General features: G+C 40.6%; 3 protein-coding genes across 3 annotated transcripts in view; 2 read left to right on the top strand and 1 right to left on the bottom strand.

The window, feature by feature from the left end:
• Positions 1-21,543, bottom strand: part of LOC146713181 (uncharacterized) — a 229,722-nt gene that overhangs the window by 60,853 nt on the left and 147,326 nt on the right. The window lies entirely within an intron of this gene.
• Positions 433-5,361, top strand: LOC146713185 (uncharacterized). Its single transcript, XM_085452262.1, has 2 exons — positions 433-4,897; positions 5,000-5,361. The coding sequence occupies exons 1-2, from the start codon at positions 521-523 to the stop codon at positions 5,348-5,350; spliced, it is 4,728 nt and encodes a 1,575-aa protein (XP_085308388.1). The 5' UTR covers positions 433-520; the 3' UTR covers positions 5,351-5,361.
• LOC146713186 (lysozyme C-like) lies at positions 14,134-16,098 on the top strand. The gene is made up of 4 exons (XM_085452436.1): positions 14,134-14,390; positions 15,368-15,526; positions 15,757-15,832; positions 15,911-16,098. The coding sequence occupies exons 1-4, from the start codon at positions 14,261-14,263 to the stop codon at positions 15,975-15,977; spliced, it is 432 nt and encodes a 143-aa protein (XP_085308562.1). The 5' UTR covers positions 14,134-14,260; the 3' UTR covers positions 15,978-16,098.

A 21,543-nucleotide genomic window follows, 5' to 3' on the forward strand; every position in this document is an offset into this window, starting at 1 on the left:
ACCCACCCATGTCTGTACAGTGTGCCACAGAACTCTGTTTCCTAATCAAGTTAAACATTGCAAAAGATCAAAGTATGTTACTAATAGTAACATTGTTGCCACTTGCTTGACAGGAAAATTTGTCCATGTTTGTGACAGGGAATGCTCAGCTAATTGTACTTTCCCAAAACAAAGAATGGAAGAGTGGATTTGCTACAACTGTGACAACCACCTACAAAGAGGCAAGATGCCATCCGTCGCAGTAGCAAACAATTTAGCACTAGCAACCATTCCAATTGAACTGAGTCGATTAAATGTACTAGAACGACAACTGACTGCTAAAATTCTCCCGTTTGCAAAAATCATTGCATTACCAAAAGGACAGCAAAGAGCCGTACATGGGGCTGTTGTTTGTGTACCATTGGATGTGGAAACCACAGTAAACTGTCTTCCCAGACCTAACAGTGAAGCCCAGCTCCTGCAGGTACAGCTGAAGAGACACATCAGATTCAAAGGTTACCAACACTTCTACACTGTAAACATGAAGAACGTGTTAGCAGGATTATCAAAGCTAAAAGAGATGCATTCAGAATACAAAGATGTATCTATTGATGATGAAGCTACTTTTGCTGATCCCACAAGTAATCAGATAATCGAGACGGAACATGACACTGCTGATGCAGATATTCAAGATGCACTGCCCAGAAACTTCGACCAGCAAATTGTACCAGAAAGAAGAACCACTGAGGATACAACAGCTGGACTGCTTGAGCCATGTCATGATGTAAACCAACTAATGGAGCCTGAACAGTCAAATGAACAGCCCTTACAAGATATGGAGAAAGAAAAGGAAGAACTTCGACCTGGTCTTGTTCTAGACACCTGTATGCAACCACCAGATATAGCACAGGACATTTTATCATATGGTGAAGGAATATTTAGCATTGCACCCGCGCAAGGAAATAGACCTGTTGGCTTCTTCTCTGTTCCTAAACTTGAAGCCATGGCCTTTCCTGTCCAGTTCCCAACTGGACAGAACACATTAGATGAAGCCAGACAAGTGAAACTTTACCCAAGCATGTATTTTAATACACGGCTGTTCTCTGCAGACACACGGTTTGCAACTGACCAAAGCTACCTATTCTTTGCACAGTTTGTAACAGAAACACACATGGCTACAAACAGCATGTCCATCCAATTGCGCAAAGGAAAGGCAATCACCAAGGATGGGCGTAAAATTTCTAACAGAATGCTTCAAAATAAAGACGAAGTGGAGAAACTGATAAATAACAAAGACGCAACACGCTTCATGAAACCTCTGAGAGGTACTCCAGCCTATTGGGAGAAGGCACTGAAAGACCTACATGCTATGGTCAGACAGTTAGGAAAGCCAACTTTTTTCCTGACATTTTCAGCTGCTGAAATGAGATGGCCTGAGGTTGTTGAGGTCATAAAAACTCAACAAGGTGAACAGGTGGATTTTTCACAACTTGACTGGAACACAAAGTGTGAAATTCTCCGAAGCAACCCTGTGACTGTGATGCGATTGTTTGAAAAAAGAGTCGATGCACTAATGACAACACTGATCCTGTCCCCAGCACAGCCCATCGGTGAAGTAGAAGATTACTTTTATCGAGTGGAGTTTCAGGCCAGAGGTAGCCCTCATATCCATTTACTGGTTTGGGTCAAAGATGCACCTGAATTTGGAAGCGACCTTGAAGACCACGTGTACAAATTTATTGACAAGTACATAACATGTAAGATGCCTGACCAAAATGCCGATCCTGAACTTCACAAAATTGTGTCTGAGGTTCAAGTCCACAGCAGAAATCACTCCAGATCCTGTAAAAAAGGTAATGTGTCATGTAGGTTTGGCTTCCCCAAACTACCCGTAGATCAAACAATGATCACTTTCCCAAGCCCAGATGATGATGATGATCACAATGATAAGCAGCATAGCACAAGTAAGGAGAAAGGCACAAATGAAAAGCAAAAGAACAGACGAATGGCTCTCGCAAAAAAAATGAAAGAGGCCAAAGAAAAACTCCAGCCATTGAGAGATTTGCTCTGCGACCCAAATTCCTCGTTTGAAGACTTGTCTGAGCTGCTTCACAAATGCAAATTAACTTATGAACAATACTTGGATTGTGTCTTCAATTTAACCAATAGTCATGTCATCCTCTTAAAGCGTGAACCTAATGACTGCTGGGTGAATGCATACAATGCAGATCTGCTGAGGGCCTGGAATGCCAACATGGACATCCAATATGTCATTGATGACTACAGCTGCCTGATGTACATGATGTCTTATGTCTCTAAACCCGAATTTGAGATGACACAATTTCTTAATGGAGTCATCCAGGAAGTAAAAAAGTCCAGTGTCAATGAAAGAGATGAAATGAAACAGATAATGCAGGCATATGCTAAACACAGAGAAGTCAGTGCCCAAGAATCCGTGGCAAGGACATGCAGCCTGCCACTAAAAAAGTGTTCACGCAGTGTGGTCTTCATACAGACTGATGATGATGCCCTGAAAATGAGTCTCCCGATGAGCAGGTTGCAGAGCATGGCACCAGATGATGAAAATGTGTGGATGTCCGGATTGCCAGAAAAATATGCAAACAGACCCAGAACACCTGACTTTGAAAGAATGTGTTTGGGTGAATTTGCTTCAGAGTACAGGATTCTCTACGGCCGTCAAACAGAGTCCAAAAATGCCATCCGTCTTTTGAATAACATGGGTTATATTCAAAAAAGAACAAAAGGGAAACCTGCAATAATCAGATATCCTCGGTTCTCAGAAAAGAAACAACCAGAAAAGTTTTATAGCAGACTGCTAAAACTTTATTATCCACATCGATCAAATGATGACCTTAAAAACACAGAATACCCCACATCCGAGCAGTTCTACAAAAGTGGACGAAAACATGGTTATGCAGTACGGCCAATTGTTACCTTTAACAAAAAGCGATATGAAGGCCATGGCAAAACAATGGAAAGGGCACTGGAACAGATTGAACAACAAGGCCCACTTATCAATGCATGGAACACCTTTGCACCTGAGGTTGAAGTAGATCGTTTAGAGTGTGTGGCCCAACGACAATCCAGACATGACACTGGCGAAAATGAAATGGACATTGTTCCTGACTACCAAGTCAGTGGTAGCAGCAGTGGAACCATGCCAGCAATCATAGCACCAAAGCTGAGCCCAGACTTTGTCAGAAAAATGTACCAAAGTCTGAATGAAACCCAAGCATCCATATTCTACGCAGTGCGTGAGTGGTGTTTCAAACTTGTGTGGGGTCACTGTCCTGAGCAGTTCTTTTATTTTGTCTCTGGAGGAGCTGGCTGTGGAAAATCACATGTTATCAAGTGCATATATGAGGAGGCAACAAAGATTTTGCACCAACTCCCCAGATTCCGAGACCAAGCAGACATGTCCTACCCTGCAGTACTGCTGACTGCATTTACTGGCACTGCAGCTTTTAACATATCTGGGAAAACACTGCACTCTCTGCTAAAGCTGCCAAGATCTTTAAAACCGCCTCATCAGGGACTGGGGAATGCACTGGATGAAGTGAGAGCTTCACTTTCAAATGCAGAGATTCTGATCATTGATGAGATATCTATGGTTTCTAAAGACCTTTTTGCCTACATCCACTGGAGACTTCAGCAGATCAAAGGAAACAAGAAACCTTTTGGTGGGATGTCTATCCTTGCAGTAGGAGACTTTTACCAGCTGCCACCCCTTGGAAAAGCCAAACCACTCTGTGTGTATGAGGACAATGTCCTTGATCTCTGGAAAGACTATTTCCACATGGTCAACCTGACAGAAATCATGCGACAGAAAGATGATCATTCTTTTGCTGAAGTTCTGAACAGGATAAGAGTGAAGCAAAAAACAGATTCTCTTGAAGCCGATGACAAAGCCTTGCTCACACAGGCTATCCATGACATAAAAGACTGTCCATCTAATGTATTACACATTTATGCTACAAACAAAGAGGTCGACAAACACAATTCAGCAACTGTAACTGCTCTTCATTCTGATATCATAAATATTCAGGCAGAAGACTACAGAAAAGACCCACGAACGGGTGACATGGTCCTCCTGGCAGAAATGATGAAAGGCAACAAAGGAGATTTACCTGATAACATACAAGCTGCACCTGGAGTGCGTGTTATGATTATCAGAAATTTGGATGTTGAAGATGGGCTTGTTAATGGGACATTTGGAACAATCACGAACATTGTGACAGCCACACAGGATGGACCAAAAACTGTGAATCTCATTGGACTCACGCTGGACAATGAAAATTCTGGGCAAAAATTTCGCAGAAAAATACAAGGATCCTCAGACAATCTTGTGTATATTGAGAAATGTGAAGAATGCACAAGTAAAAAAGGAGTGGTTCGCAGGCAATTTCCAATGAAGTTGGCCTTTGCATGTACAGCTCACAAAGTACAAGGCATGACAATGGAATCAGCAGTAGTATGCTTGAAGCGTGTTTTTGAACCTGGAATGGCCTATGTTGCACTCAGCCGCACAACCTCACTTAAAGGACTGTACATCACAGACTTTGATGAAAAGAAAATCTATGCTGATCCTGCCATCACAGATGCACTCAAAAATATGAGACATGCATCATTTGAGAATGCAAGACCACTGTTGCAATTCTTAAAATCAGTAGATCCCACAGTCCCCACGTTGACAATTATCCATCATAATGCACAAGGTCTCCCAACTCACATGGAGGACATGAGATGCCACCATGAACTCAGCCTTGCTGATGTTTTATGTATAACAGAAACACACTTGTCTGGATCATCGGTTTCTCCCCGCTTCCAGCTGGAACAATACAACATGGCCACACGCAACAGACACGTCTCTTACACAAATCATACAGACATGGCAAAGGTAAATGGCGGTGGAGTTGCAATTTACTACAACACAATTCTTACAGCAGAGTCCCGAAAATACCTGCAAAATGTGACTGACCTTGAATTTGTTGTTGTCAAGGTTGAATCGCCAGTCACAGCTTTGATAGCAACTGTATACAGGCCACCAAATTACAGCCATGTGAGGTTTTTACCACAAATGCAATGTCTTTTGGACTCGTTGGAAATGATGAATCACCAACCAATTATTGTTTGTGGAGACTTCAATGAGGACCTTATGAGCAGAGGAAAAAAACCCATCCAAGAACTGTTGCAGTCAAGAGGATATGCACAACTGATTACTGCTGTAACTACCGAAAAACACACATTGATTGATCACATTTACATATCACAGCCATACGCCTGCCTCCAATCAGGTGTTCTGAATACATATCACAGTTATCATAACCCCATTTATTGTGTTATTCACTAACACAAAATGACTGCAAGGGTATGAGGGATATGGACTTGCCAAGTGTCACTCCCTATTGGCCTACTCTCGCCTAAAAGTCATACAGATGGACCTAAATATGGATATCAGCATCTACAACAAGAAGTACAGGTGAGTCCTCTTGTAACATTCTTTAATGTACTTCTATTGTTCTTGTGAGATTTGTTTGCAAAGTTTAAGGTGTTAAGTAGGAGCTGTGACCATCTGGGTCTGCTTGCTGCTGGCATTTTGCCAGAGCCCCAGCAACAAGACCGCCTCCCAGCTACGAGACTGCCTGTAAGCCTTGCAAGGTACCCAATTTTCCAATTACTCTATAACAAAACTGTTGTGGGCAACAAGACTGTCTCCTAGGTGTGCAAGCCAATCACTTTGCCAAATGTTCTTGTAAGATTTGTTTGGAAAGTTTAAGGTGTTAAGTAGGAGCTGTGAACATCTGGGTTTGCTTGCTGCTGGCATTCTACCAGCGCCCCAGCAACAACACTGCCTCCCAGCTTTGCAAGGTAATTACTTTCCCAATTACTGTACACCAAAATGGAGTAGTTGTCGTGGTCAACAAATCTGCCTCCCAACTTTCAAGGTAATCACTTTCCCAATTACAATATACAAACTGTTATGGAACTTTACTTAACAAAGCCTTAAGACCGGGCAGTGACACTATCAATATGTCTATTTAAAGAAAAGAGAGATTTATTATTATTTTTTGGTTCTTGTAGTTATCTTGTGTATCAGAGGGTTAAAATAAAAAATTGCTGGTATACATCAGAATTTTTGATTCATTTACTGTTTGTCGATTTACTTCATTGTAAAGTCTTTTGGCTACCAATGCAGCTACCTGGTTATTATGCTTGACTTAAAATGAAAGCTGGGTCTGATCACATGCTTGAAATGCCAACAATTAATATTCTGTTTTTCTGCTGACATTCTACCAGATGCCGAGAAAAAATAAAAGATCCCAGGCACAAAAGAAGCGCTGGAAACCACTTGACCTGGTCGATCCTGCTGTCCCAATGCTCACTGGCCACAACCAAGATGAGGCAGTCAGTAGTTTTCCATCTGACCAGGTAAAGAAGCTATAGTAGTGATCACAGACAGTTGAACAGTTTTCGAAACACGTTTGAGACAGTTAAGAACACCTACCCATACAGTTTAGGATTGTTTGTTATAATGTCACACAACTGGCATAACAGTGCATGGTATGCAGAGCATTTAAATGAAATGAATGTGTCAGGTCACTTAATGTCTTCTATAGGGATTTTCTTTTTTATTGCTCTGTAAGTTTAGTAACCACTACTGTTCAGTATCAAATATTCCATTCTGTTTCAAATCTGTTAGTAGGTTTTATAATTTTGACTAACTGTACATAACCTCTCATCAGATTTCAGACACACGTCCACTAGAAAAACGATCTGTTACCCAACTGGCATACCAGTTCATGCCATGCATTGCATTTTAGAGTGAAATTAATGTGTCAGGTCACTTAATGTCTTAACATTATATACTGTTTTTCCTGGGTTGGCAGACAGCACCAGCCAGGTTGTCCTTGGTAACGGAGAATAGACCCACCTCCTTATGTCCTCCAGGCAGCAAGGTAAATTTTAAAAAACGTCTTCCTCCATTAAGGATTTATAGTGGACAGTTACATTACCATTAAATGTTAAAGACATATGGTTACATGTTAGCATTATGAAAGCAAGAATTTTGTTGTATCCCCTTTGTTCTTTAATGTACTTCTATTTTATTAATTCCTATACACTCTGAACCGAATTTGTTGAAAAATAAAGTCAATCATGTTCTCTTATACGCAGACACAACAGAACACCAGCCTCTACGTGGTGCGAAGCCTACTGCAACAAAAACGTGATCTTCATGTCTTTGCGACTGAGCACGCTCTACCAGCAACACTGACAGCTCACCAGTGGGAGCTCATAGATAAGACTGCTGATGTGCTGTCATCCATTGAAGAGCTGACCAGAAACGTGAACAGAAAGACTGCAACTGCACCTGATGGGATCCCTGCCATAACAGGTCATTTGTATTTTTTTTGTTTCTTTCTTTATATTGTAACATTTGGTATTGATAGTGTTTGAAACAAACTATAATCTCATCCATTCATTCATAACTCCTCAGATGTGTTCTGTCCAGTGAAGGCAGTGGAGAAGCTCTACACTGATGTTGAAACTGTGCCACTCTTCTAGAAACCAGCTACAAGGATGGGCAGGTATAGTGAAATTAAAATGCACCTTTTGTTCAACAGGTTTATATACAGTCAAGTGATCAAAAGACACCAGTATTAAACCCATTTAAGCCAACTATACGCTTTGATTGGAACTATATACAGGCCACCAAATTACAGCCACGTGTGGTTTTACCTCACATGGCAACTTACTTAATCAAAAGACACCAGTATTAAACAAATTTCTCTCTTTTACTTCCTTTTTAATTTAGTTTTGGGTAATTTAGTTCTAAAGTTACATTTATTTTTGCAAATATTTATTAGATCATCATGACTTGCCAGTTCGCTAACTGAAACCTGCGCTTTGTGATGTCTCTTGTTTTGTTTTAAATTGTGTTTTGCTTTTATCTGTTTTCTAGCTGTTTTTGCAAAGTCAGCCAACCTCTTGCTTCCAAATGACCCTTATCCAGAAGTATCCGTGAATGCCTCATGAGAAGAAACTAAAGTGGAGACCTACCTCTCAGAGAAAAACGCACACATAAGAAAAGCGACCTACTTCAGTACTGGAAAGAACATCCTAATCTGTCTCCCTCTATGGCTGCTGTTGCGATCCCAGTGTGCCCCCTGTAGCTCTGTGGACAGTTTTTGATTTGTTTGCATCTCACCCCAACCGGTCGCGGCAGATGGCTGCCCCTCCCTGAGCCTGGTTCTGCCGGAGGTTTCTTCCTGTCAAAAGGGAGTTTTTCCTTCCCACTGTCGCCAAAGTGCTTGCTCATAGGGGGTCATATGATTGTTGGGTTTATCTATATACATTAATGCTTGTATGCTTTTCATTTATACTTTTCCTTACTCTTCGGTTCATAATATAAAGTTACTTGAATGGTTTCCTTTTTCCTTATTTTATATTGCTTTGCTGTTTACCACAATCTAAATATCATGTTTAAATGGAATACATTATTGTAAATGGTATTTGTACAAAATATAGTTTGAATACAATAAGATACCTTTATTAGTCCCACAAGGGGAAATTTCATAATTTGCATAATTTCCCCTTTTCACATTAAAATACCTTTGAAATACAAATTGAATACCGCTTAATGGGCTTTTTTTTTTCTACCAAGAAAACTTACTTTGGTTTACAATCTGTTAAACTGTTCACTTTAAACGACTCAAAACTGTAAAATCTAAATTGTAACTTCTCTTGAACACCTCAGACTTAAACATAATTTATTTTATATCGATTAACTTCTTTTGTAATGGTGTAACTGGAGCATCTTTCTCTCATCTCTGTATGCTGCACTGCATATAGCAGAGATCACAATACAGCTTACTTTTCTTTAACTTGAAAATCAGCTGTATTCAATTTCCCTCCCTCTTGTGGTATAAATAGCAAACTATGCTCATGTTGCATATTGCTCCCCCCTATTGTTATAAATGGCAACCTGCACTTATTGCACCACATTAAAAGCAAACTACACTCATTGGCAGTAGCATAGGCACACTTAAAATTTCTTCAGAAATTTTCGCTTTCTAGTTATTATTATTCTTTTTCCGCCTGAAATTTTGGACCTTAACTCGCCCCACAGTTTTGAGACAAGGTTCACATATGATATATCATTGTGTGCGGCTGGAGCTGGAATGAGTTGCTATGACTTTTGGTGTTTATTACTTCTATAGTTTTTTAAATATGAATATTTTAATGCAAGTTTTTTCCCATTGAAATGAATGGAGAACAAGAAAACTTCATTTGTGGTGTGCTGGCTCACTCTAGTGGTATGTCGGGAGTAATGCGAGGCGGCCGCTGTGTCCCTGTGGACGCTTTTATTTTGTATAACTACCGGAAGTAGTTCCTGTGTACTGACGCTAGCTGGGTAGCTAGCGCCGCGTCGCTTAAAAAGCAGCCGGGCTTGTCTTAAACTTAAGAGGCTGACACTCGCTAAACCACCCGATCGCTCGCCAAGCGACTGTTTCACACTGGACTTATTTTTCGTTTATATGGGCCGATGATGCTGGTCGATGAGGAAAAACTAACTGAGTTGTTTGGTGGTGGCTAACGCGGAGCTAGCTAGCCACCGGTATGTGTCTCTTTCCCCTCATATGTGGGGAAAGAAACATGTGAGGCGGCCGCCGATCGACCGGTTTTCAGGTGAGAATGTAGGTGTGTAAACGTCAAATATCTGCTCGTTTTGTCAAAACATCCCATATTAGCAACAGATTTCTCACGATGTTGCTGCTAGCCGGCTAGCTAGTTTGGCCGGCCGGCTAGCCGGCTAGCTAGCGCCGCTTCGCTCAAAAGCACCCAGGCTTGGCTTTCAGTGAGGCGTCTCTAACTCCTTTCACCCCCGATCGCTCCGCAAACAATCTTTGTCTTAGCTGGACTTATTTTTCGTTTATATGGGCCGATGATGCTGGTCGATGTGGAAAAAATAACTGAGTTGTTCATATACCGGTGGCTAGCTAGCTCCGCGTTAGCCACCGGTATATGTCTCTTCCCCTCCTATGCGGGGAAAGAAACACCGATCGACCAGTGGTCGCTAACGCGGAGCTCAATCGTGGATAAGGGAAACCCAATGCAGGAGAAGCAGGCGGCTGGTGAACTGAATTTCAGGTAAGACGTTATTAACTGCACTCTATTTGGGTCAGATATAAACCGAGTTTAGGTGTAGTTTATTTTCGTTGTGCTGACAGTTACAATAACTGTACTGCGTGCTAGCTAGCACGACGGAGTTTCTATACAGCTGTGCGCGCTAAGTTACTGATTTTGAACTTTATGACAGCCTCCCCTATTTTCAGGCGAGAATGTAGGGGTGTAAACTTCAAATATCTGCTCGTTTTATCAAGAAGTCCCATATTTTATCAAGAAGTCCCATATCTCTCACGATGTTACTGCTAGCGCCGCATGGCAGCTAGCTGGCTAGGGCGGCTTGGCTGACACCTAGGCCGGGCTGACTGATACCCAGGCCGGCTCACGCTCTCGTTTCACCGCCGCATGGCGGCTAGCTGGCTAGCGCGGCTTGGCTGACACCCAGGCTGGGCTGGCTGACACCCAGGCTGGGCTGGCTGACACCCAGGCCCGCTCACGCTGTCGTGTCACCCCTAGTCTTTCGTGATGACCCTTGGTTGGCTGCTGGACTTATTTTTCATTTATATGGGCTGGTGATTCAGTATGAGTGTCCGGTGAACTGAATGTCAGGTAAGACGTTATGTATATGTAAGGTAGTGACTGGAATAAGTCACAAGGTGTCGCTGTTGAGCTGCATATATGTTGTAAATTTTAGCAATTTTGACCATTTGTCCTCTGCAGGACACCGTAGTTCAGATTTCTCGTTCGCGTGGGCGCCATCTTGGTTCAGTGTTTACTGTGATGTGCAAAGGTAAGCACTGTCAGTGGCGAACTGCATTGGTTTTGTTTAAAAATAAGTGTTCCACTGTGTAAAATAGCGGTTTGTCATTTAAGCCGAGCAAATATTTTGTTTATTGAGAGGTTCATGTATTGTCTGATGAGAGTATGAGACAAAGATATACTTTTCTTTCTTACTCTCATATAAAATATTTAGCTTTTATTAAATAGTTATCTGAATCTTACAACCAAAGTTTGTATAATAATACACAAGATTGGCTGTAGACCATTGTTAATCATTCAGAACACTGTGTAAAAATAACAAAAAACAAAAAGTGAATGAAAAGTGCATAAATATTTATTTTACGTGTTTGATGTGTGTGGCAGGGCGTGGTCTGCAGTGCCGCTGCAGGGGAGGTGGACCCACCTCAGCGATATCTGCAATCACGCCTCTCAGGTGTAAAGTCTGTGCTCTCTCTGCTTTTTTTTTTTTTTTTGTATGTGTCGGGCTGTGAGATGAAAAGCTACAGCCGGCTGTGTGGGTACAGCAACTATGTGTGAAAAGTGGTCCATAACGTAATGCTTCAAAGTGTGTTCATGCAAACATTGTCGGGTCTGCTTATGAACCTCTGCGCACAGCGTCTACAAATTGGGGCTGTACGAAGTCACCTCATCTTTACACAAAACTGTAAGCTGTCATCTGTGAGGCGCGAGCGGTGTTTGGTTTTACCATAGTTCATGGTGGAGAATGGCTGCTCCGGTGAGTTTTGCTCTCTGTAGCCGTTTGAATGGCAAACTATACTGATTAGCGGCGGCATAGGCACACTTAAAATTTCTTCAGAAATTTTCGCTTTCTAGTTAAATCATGAAACTGATCAGTGATCAGCTGATCGGATTTTCTCTCATTTGTTTATCGCCCACTTTGCTCCACAAAGAGGAAACCAGCGGGAACTGTGCAGGGGAGGGTCTAGCAAAGTAGAGTAGAGTAGAGTATGTGGCACTCATAGGAATCTTTGTATGCAGGAAGAGGAATGTCATATAAGGCATGAAACATCCTCTTTTTACCCATCAGCCTTCAAAGGCCTGTTGAGATTTTATGACCAGCCGTTGCTTTAACATAAACCATACTTATCACAGATAGAATGGATTCCCATTAAGCAGAAAGTGCAGCAGATTTGAGTGCAGCCACTTTGTGTTTATCATATTCAGTGTGCTGTTTATTTTAAGTGCGGGTCAATTTGAGCAAATATGTTGAAACATGTTTTGTCCCAGTGTGTTAGGTAACTGAACTTTGATCAACAGTTTTGTTTGTTTTTTTTAGATAAATTTGAACTTGCTATAACTGGGAAAACAATATTAATGTTTCAATGATCCTGCAGCACATTTCACCCTTAAAACATCCCAAAATGATTCGTATATCATCTGTCCTAGATCTCAACTAACCCAAACTGGATGCTGTAAAATGAGTGACATAAAGCTCAACAATGTAGCAAACATGGTAAATCTCTCAAAAGAGAGGTGATACAGAGGCTGAGGCATTGACCTGGATCTGTTTCCTAATATGGTTTAGGTAAAGATTGCAGTCATCCTCTGCCTTTACCAAAGTTTGGGGACACTCTGATAGGGCTTCAATCTGGGACTTTCTCGGATGAGAGGTGAAATGTCTCCAAGAAACTTAAAGAAGTTCAGACGCTTTTCTTTCCAAGTTCCTTAAATTAGCTGGGCATGAAGTTGTGCTGAAACATAAGTAAAAAAACTAAAATACATTAATGTATGCCAATCTAATTACATATTAGAAATTATAGAAACAATATAAAACAGTTGATACATGGTCATACCATGTAAGACCAAAACATAAGTGATATAGCTCATTTTGTGGCATAACACACATTAACAAAAATAGGAACAAAGCTAACGCAATCTAAAACTGATTACTAATCAAACACTGATTTTCATTTTTAATGAGAATACCAACTGTGAGTGGTCATCTTTACCATGCTTATACTTTACTACTAGAAATTTACACTAAACCCCAAAACCAAATACATAAAGTATAAACTATGCACCTATCTATCCTCAATAGTCCTAGATTCATCTTTTTTTTCCCCCAAGGATGTAGTTTTGTTGCAGTTGGAGTCTAACAACTTTTTTTGATTTTGCTTGCAAAGTGTGCCAGCATTACAAGTTGACCATCACCTCAAGGAGCAAAGTGGGCTGGCACATGCACAGACAGACCCCAGGTGGTGCTCAAGCACAAACCCTGTTGGCCTCTTATTCCATGAGTCACCTTTTCTGTGAGCCTGTTTTTATCATTTTTTTTATTTTTGTCACGGGGTGCCGAGGCAGGCCGTGTGGATTAATAACGGACCCAAGATGCAGACTGCTTAACTGGAGGGTGAGCTTTATTAACAACAGGTGAAGTACAACAAAAAAGGGTGGTGAGAAACAGAACAGTAAAAACTCTAAACTGGGAAAACTAAAACTAAACACAAAGCCAGAACACGAACGAGGGTACCTTGCAGTGAGAATGACCAGGAAGCCGGAGGAATAAACACAGAATGACGGCGGGGAATAACGCAGACGAACCAGCAACTAACAGAGGCTGACACGAGGTTAAAATACACAGAAGGATAATGAGGGGATGAGACACAAAAGGAGGGCACAGCTAGGAGTAATCTGACCTGACGAGACAGGGAAAAAGTAAATTGAACACACTGAGAACAGACACGGACCTTCAAAGTAAAAGAGGAAACACATACACGTAATGACATAACACACCAACTTAACACAGACTGGGGGACTCAGAACATGGGAACATGAACCATGAACAGAAGAGTACAAACACCCAAGGTAACCAAAACCACAGAATACTAATAAACTAAACATAAACATGGAGTCACAGACTGACAATTTTATAACATCACATGTTGATTTTAAAGTGGCCCATGACATCATTTTTCTAATGAAAAGCATGTAATACTTGGCCATTACATTGTTAGAATTCTGCTACACCTTACAAACCCCTTTCCTATTCTTGCTGTCACAATGAGCTGCCAGTAGTGCGCCCCGTGGAGCAGCATCTCAAATATGAGTAATTTGGACTTTTCCATTTAGTGTTTCTTTGGGCTCAGTGCCATCATTGGGTTTTATTTATTGTTTGTTAACTTTCCTGAACTTTGGAATACATTTCATCCCGTTCAGTGTGTTTTATTTGTCTCTCTGGATTGTGTAATCGTGAACCCAGCTTTTTCACGTAACCCATCATTTATTGCGCATTTGGATCCTCTGATCTGAACCCAGACAGTCACAGCTTTTTCAGCTGAGCTATTTCAGCAATAAGGAGATTCAGCAGCAACTGTGAAACAGCACAGACATCATCATGAGGAGTGTGTTTGTTTTCTTGCTTTTGATAACTGTGGCCAGTGCTAAAGTCTTTGAGCGCTGTGACTGGGCCCGTAAGCTGAAGGCAAACGGGATGGACGGCTATGGTGGTGTCAGCCTGGCTAACTGTGAGTACAGCCTTTTACTTAAACAATCTAAGGTGATCAACCCTGGATGGTCACCAAAATAAGCAGTTCACCATTGAAGTGACTGGGATAAGAGTCAGGAGTAGGTTCATCTCTACCCATTTATATGGATATTTGGCACAAGTAACTGGAGATTATATATCAGAACAAAGCTACCGTAGCTTTTTCCCTGAGTGGTTCTCTGGCATCAGTAAGAGTTCAATGAACTATCAATTAATGTCATGTATGGTGCTGATTGTCATGAAGTCAGGTTGAAAGAAAATACAGTTTTTGGTAAGACCCTGAAGAGAAATGTCTCTGTTTTGCAATCCAAGTTTGTTTATTTATTAAATGATCAGAGCAAAAGGTTGTACATGGTTTCATGAGCAAAAGTGATTGAATGTGAGATAGAAACAGAGACCATAAGTCATCTTTCTGATCAGCTTCATCAATTCTTACATACTTCTTACAAATCTTTCCTCCACTAACCATCATGATGCAACTTTTTATTCCACTGCTTTTTAGAGTTAACATCGGCGTTATAGATGTATCTCACAGCTCAGGTAGAGCCAAGACAGAGGAAGGTTTCTTTATTACAAAGTATCCCCACTCTGTAAACTTGCAGTCTGTGTTACAGCTCACTTGCATGGTGTGCAAAAGATTCCAGAGTAAGCGAGTCAGTGAGTTGGGGTGAAGGTGTTTTGTTCTTGCTTTTGACATCTGTGTGATCTGAACCAATGAATCATTTTTGATGCATGTCAATTAGGAATATGATTAAAATAAAAAATTACATACTCTGATTATCTGTGATTAGGGTTAATCACAGATGACCCTAAGAAATCAGAGGGTTAAAATATGACGAGAAGGGACTCTAACAAAGTGTCAGCATGTGAGAAGTAGTTAGTTCAGGACGTGCAAAGGACTCTTGTCCTTTATCTTTCAGGCAATCTGCATTTCCATCTCTTCTGTTCTGTCTGCAGGGGTTTGCCTGACCAAACATGAGTCAAACTATAACACAAAGGCAACAAATCGTAACACTGATGGATCCACTGACTTCGGCATCTTTCAGATAAATAGCCGCTGGTGGTGCAATGACCGCCGCATTCGTTCAGCAAATGGATGCAACATTGACTGCGATGGTCAGTGATGATCTGAGGTTAAGTCTTCAGCAGTAAATCATCTTCAGTGGCTTAATACATTTATACTGATTTATTCTAAAACTGATTTATTTACTTTCTTTTCTCAACCTGCAATATTGATTTTGTGTATGGATAAGTGTTTTTGATAAAAGCACTTTCACTCACTTTTCCCAGATGTTGTCCTTATTATTCCACAATGTTAACTTTTTTCTTTCCCCCTTTGGCCACAGTGCTTTTGATAGATGATGTCACCTCTGCGATCAATTGTGCCAAACGTATCGTTAGGGAACAAGGCATCACAGCCTGGTAAGAACAGATCATTATGTGATTGGGATGCACTGATAGTTCTGTGTTCATTGGACTGACCTTTGAATCTGGTTTTAGGGTTGCCTGGCGCACTCGCTGTCAGGGCCAGGATCTCAGGCCCTATTTGTCCGGATGTCGTCTTTAATCAACACATAAACAGAAGGGTGTCATCGACATAGTAAATTGTCTCCATCCTCCTCTGTTTCTACTTTTAAAAGAAAACATATTGGGTGACCCAAATGATTAAACATCAGTTAAAATCTCTACTCTTTCAACGTTTTTCATTCCTCATTTAAAAAATTAAGAAAATGTGGTCTCATGTGTTCTAAATAAATCAGTAAATATGGAATGCTTTGTGTCCTTGATTAGACCTTTTCTTAAGTAAAAACAGACAAGAAACTTTCCAGAACTCTGGGATCTATTTCAGCCCAAACAACGTGTTTTGTTTGTTCAGCTGTATTTTTTTTTTTAAACTCTAAATCCACCATTGCTTGTATTTCTATTCTTACCCAACCCTTCCCTTGTGCGTATTTGGGTCCTCTAATCTAGAACTTTTACAAACTTTGGGGATCTTTTTTTGCTGGATCGATATGCTTTGTTTGTACAGCTCTATTTTTTTTTTCTTTTCCACTTTGATGCAAAAGCAAGCCTGGGCAGCCACATCATTTTCAGCTGAGCATTTTTGCCAATAACAGGGGAAAGCAGCAGTAGCTTTAGACATATTTGGACAAACAAAAATACCATCATGAGGAGCCTGTGGGCCTGCATGCTCAGGGCTAATGGGATAGATGGCTACTATGGAGTCAGCCTATGGGAGTCAAACTATAACACCATGGCCCAAAACACCAACAATGATGGATCAACTGACATTGGGATCTTTCAAATTAACAGCTTAATTCAATGAAACATAACATTTTCTGCTTGCCTAGAGTTAAAAGGTGCGGGTTTGCTTTTACCATTTAACGGTGAGGCAACTACATATTATTCACAAATCATCGAATGACTCTTAAAACATTATGTGCTACATTGGGGATCGAAATGTTTGTGTCAATATTCTATTGGCCCTCTAGTCTTAAAACCACTTCTGGTTTGTGCTCTTTTTTTTTTTTTTTTTTTAATTTACAGCTTTGCCCAGATTACGTTTAATTGCAGTCACAAGAACAATAACAACAATTAAATTAAAATAAGAAGAATGTACTATTCAGAAAATCTTACATTCAAGCACGTTCGGCATTAGTGGTGAGCTGCAGATTCATTTATTGGTTAGCTGAAGAATATAAATTAAGCAATAAATGGACATTTATGAGTCTGGTTTTCATTCACTTTACTGTAAGAAAATGAGTCTTGTCTTATTATGACACATGCTGACTAAAATGTTAACTGTAATCATTGGGGTCTAAACACCAATTAGGTCTCAACACCCACACACAGAGCAGCAAGCACATAAAAGAAGAGAGGTGTGTGTGTGTGTGTGTGTGTGTGTGTGTGGGGGTGGGGGGGGGTATCAGTGGTCTCTTAAAAGGATATCAGTTGCACAGTAAAAATATAGATGGACAGCCTACAGGTCTAAAAAATAAATTCATGCTAAACACTTCAAACCTGCATGCTTTCTGAAGGTTAACAGGTCACGGGTTGCCTGAGTGCAAAAAATAAAATAAAATAAATAAATACCAATTTGAGAAAACCATAGTACTGCTAAATTGATCTATAACCTCAATAAATATTTTGTCCATTGGCTTATTGTCCTGTGCTAGTTTTGTAATTTGGTAAACTATGGTCTTCTGATGTAAAGTAAATAATACAGCTTTGAATGCTTTGCAAAAAACTAAACTTTGCAAAACTTTAGAGTCCATCCAATCAATCTGCTTTGTTTACCTGTCTGGGTTTGGTAACCATGAACCCATCATTGTGTGTTAGTGTTCTTTTACATAACTCTGTTCTGGTCCTCTTATCTGAACATAGTCAGTAAAAAAGTAGGAAATTCAGCATCAGCTCTGGACAAATTGAGACCAGCAGAAACATCATCATGAAGAGTCTATTGTTATTGCTCCTGGTTAGCTGTAGCCAAGTTGAAGGATAGTGGAATGGACGGCTACTACGGTGTCAGCCTGTCAGACTGCCTGGTCTTAGAGCTTAATGACTTCATACCCACTAAGATGATGTGTTTGGGGTTAGGAGAATCTCTAGGTTCACTTTACATAAAATTTACCTGTATATTTTTGTGTTGGAAATAGAAATGTTCTAATAATAACACATATTAGACATGCAAGAATATTGTTTTCTGGGTTAAATTTAGTTCAATGCCTCTTGAATCCACTTGTTCAGCTGCAATTTGGGTTAAAATTATGATTAGATTATTATTATGATGTAAGAAACTTCATTTGAAAGCAAAAAGGTTCTAGTTGATGAACTTTGTACACGTGATGTATGCTGCTTGCAAAAAATAAAATAATGTCTTTTTTTTTTAATTAGCATTAAGTCAGCACTTTCATTGCATTATAATATTATATCCTTTGGTGCTAGTTGGAAGTCAGCTTGGAAAAATGTCACGGCCTGGCTGGCAGACCAGCACTTCTCCTAAGTGCTGGTATTTCGTGCTCTCTGCCCCTGTGCCTTCGCACACCCTGTGTCTTGCAGTCCTGTGTTCCGCTGTCCTCCTGAGGAAAAACAACAGACACAGCCGTTATGGCACCAACTCCACCAGGCATACACTGAACAGCACTTTAACCACTGACATGGAGTCTAACTCAACGATCCTGCGCCGGAGGAAGCTCCACTGCTCTGTTAAGTAGCTCCCCCGACGAGCCCCGGTTGCCCGGGGCGGCATCACAGGCATCGGCCAAAAAAAAAAAAAAAAAAAAAAAAATATGCTCGTACTCATGCTGCCCCAACATCAGCCAGCGCATATTGGGAATGGCATAGGCATCGATCGGTTTCCTGTCGCCCATTTGCTGGGAGTAAGGGTGCCCTTCGTTTGCGAGGTGCGCCTGCTGCTTGCGGCGCAGACAGGAGAGGGCGGGGCGGCGGGGGATTCTCTGACCGGCTGGAGCAGCATCTAATAACCAACTCTCAGAATAAAACAAAATAAAAACAAACAACAAACACGAAAACACCAGACATTATAATACAGGCTTATAATTTGCACCGATGTTTTTTTGAAATTCTATAAAGTGAGCGCGAGAGCCCTCGGTGCGCCTGCTCGCTGCTGAAGTCAAAGTAAACTTTATTGTCATCTCCGCTACATACAATCCAGTATATAGAGAGATGAGACGACGAGGCTCCAGTTACAGCAGTGCAAGTAAACAAACAATATATATAAGAAGAGTAAGAAAATAAATATACACTTTAGGACTCTGGGTAAAGGATCAATAACAATTTAAAATTTATAATTTACAGTCTGATGATTTAAAGTCGCACACACAACCCGTCGAAAGGGGAGGGGGGCCGGCTGCTTCCAAATAGAGCACATTTCATTTATAATGTTGTAAATCCAAGCCCATTATGTATTCATGATTTGAATCCTGGGTTGTGTGAAATCCCAGAAATGCACCCTAGACAAAGTGAATCTGTGAACTAAGGTGTAGGTGTGTTAGATCATGTTGTGGTGATCCTTGGGTTGTGGGATTTGTGTTCATACTGGAGTGCAAAATTAAAACCAATGGAAGATGGACAAGAAAAGTTCAAAGCCATCAGGTCCTCAGTTTAGAAAAAAAGAGAAAAGAAGAGGAGGAGAAACAAGTAAAAGATCCAGGTAAGCAGATGTTGGCACAGTACTGGGACTTTTCTATGCTGTTGCTTGCCCCATGTCCCGTGGGAGCAACCCCCCTTAGTTTAACGGGTTCCCTTTATCGGATTTTGTCAGTCTAGTTGCTTTGCAACTGCACGGAAATGCTCACTGCTCCCACACATAAAGCAATGCTGACAATATTACTCATCTGCCTGCACACAAGCAAAACATCTGGGGCGATGACATGGTGAGGGACAATATTGCTGTGGTGTAACTCTTTGTTTAAACTGTACTGTTCCATTCACATGCACAGGTCCATGTGCAGAGTTTTAAATGTTTTAATAACAAATATCCCTCTCAGATGGATTAACACAAGATTTGCTGCAGGTTTCCTTTGTTAAACACACAGAAAAGAGTCTGTTGGAACAAAGGCTCTATAAAATGAAACTACTTGAGCTCTGAGAGAGTCTGGTGGTCAGATTTAAACCCTGCGAGGCTGCTCTGATAAACAAGATGGACATTCACATATGCATTCTCAACATTTTTTTTCTAAATGCTTTAACAAAACCAGAGAGCTGATTTAGCAGGAGAAACCTCCGAATGTGGAACCATCAAGTCTGACACATGTGCGCAGGATAGAAACATGTCTGCTTTTTCTCTTTTTTCCTGACAGTAAAGCCTCTTCTCAGTCATTCAGACATCTTTCTGCTGCCATCTACTGGCTTTTATCTTTCTGTGACTTATGCCTTTATACACCATGCAAATATCAATCAGCCACTATATTAGGAACACCTTACTGGTACTGGGTTGCACCTAGCTCAGCACCTTCTCATCTGGGAAGAGAGATCAGAACTAAAGGAGAAAAATGTTTGAAAATGACGCACTGAACCAGAGAATTGCTAAAAGACACATAGACACAACCTAGTTCATCTTCATCAAAGTTGCTAAGCTAAATCAAAACTATCAGCAAAGCCTCAGTACTGATGAAAACATAAATGGGCTCCTGAAAGACAAAAAAAAAATCCACTGCAGCTGGCACAGTACAGCACATTTACAAATGAGAGAGACCGGGTAGGTCTGCTCTCCAGCAATAATAACTGAATGACTGAATAACCCAAATAGAAAAGACCTTTATTATCATTGTACATGTACAACAAAATTCTAGGTGTTCCACAGCAACTGTGGAATAAAATAACATATTAAACATAAAGAATAAATACAATTATAAAATCAGGAAGAATATATACATAAATATGTACACGAATAGGAGAAAGGCATACATTAGAGAACAAAATAGTTGAAAAGTGCTTGAAAGCATTGCAAAGATCTGTGCTCAGGTCACTTCTGTCATCATAAGTCCAAACAGTGTCATTTTATGTACTAGTGGTCAGTTTTGGTATTACAACAATTGATATCGCCTGCAGCACCGACTTACCAGGACACCTCCTGATCTCCTCTTGGGTGTAATGGCTCCCAAAATAATGGTTTTACATTAGAGTAATTTAATAATATGACACACTACTGTACTAAAGTCATCAATAATAATTTTACAATTTTATTGCCACTCATTTCATTACAAAGGCACTTCAATTATCTGCACAATGAATGAATTAAAAATATATCAGATGTGTGTTTTTCTTCCTGCTACAATCAGCTGTCAATTTGTGTGCAGGGAGGAGGAAAATGGTGGTGAGGTCGACAACTGTTGATGAGTGGAGATGTTACTTTTGTTTTTGTACCACGAGAGGCTGAGAGTGTGATGGGAAAGTTGTTCTGCTTCAAGCACAGAAAAAAAGAAATCGCCATCGAGACTTTAACTCTGTGCAAACATCTGCATGAAGAGCACGCTAACACGAAACTAGCCAAGGACTAAATTCTTACATACTGGATTTCCTTGAAATAAATCTCTTTGTACACACACACACACACACACACACACACTTTCTTTCAACCACTGAATGATTTTCCTTCTGTCTTTACTCTG

This window comes from Copadichromis virginalis, linkage group LG3 (genome assembly GCF_057382275.1).
Source record: "Copadichromis virginalis isolate Kocher_CV1m ecotype Utaka linkage group LG3, C_Virginalis_male_GT1.1, whole genome shotgun sequence".
Classification (NCBI taxonomy): domain Eukaryota; kingdom Metazoa; phylum Chordata; class Actinopteri; order Cichliformes; family Cichlidae; genus Copadichromis; species Copadichromis virginalis.

Coding starts and splice junctions, on each gene's coding strand:
- LOC146713185 (XM_085452262.1), top strand. CDS start 521: ATGAAGAACGTGTTAGCAGGATTATCAAAGCTAAAAGAGATGCATTCA. Junction 4,898..4,999: donor ATCATACAGACATGGCAAAG/GTAAATGGCGGT, acceptor GTTGTTGTCAAG/GTTGAATCGCCAGTCACAGC.
- LOC146713186 (XM_085452436.1), top strand. CDS start 14,261: ATGAGGAGTGTGTTTGTTTTCTTGCTTTTGATAACTGTGGCCAGTGCT. Junction 14,391..15,367: donor TGGTGTCAGCCTGGCTAACT/GTGAGTACAGCC, acceptor TTCTGTCTGCAG/GGGTTTGCCTGACCAAACAT. Junction 15,527..15,756: donor ATGCAACATTGACTGCGATG/GTCAGTGATGAT, acceptor CTTTGGCCACAG/TGCTTTTGATAGATGATGTC.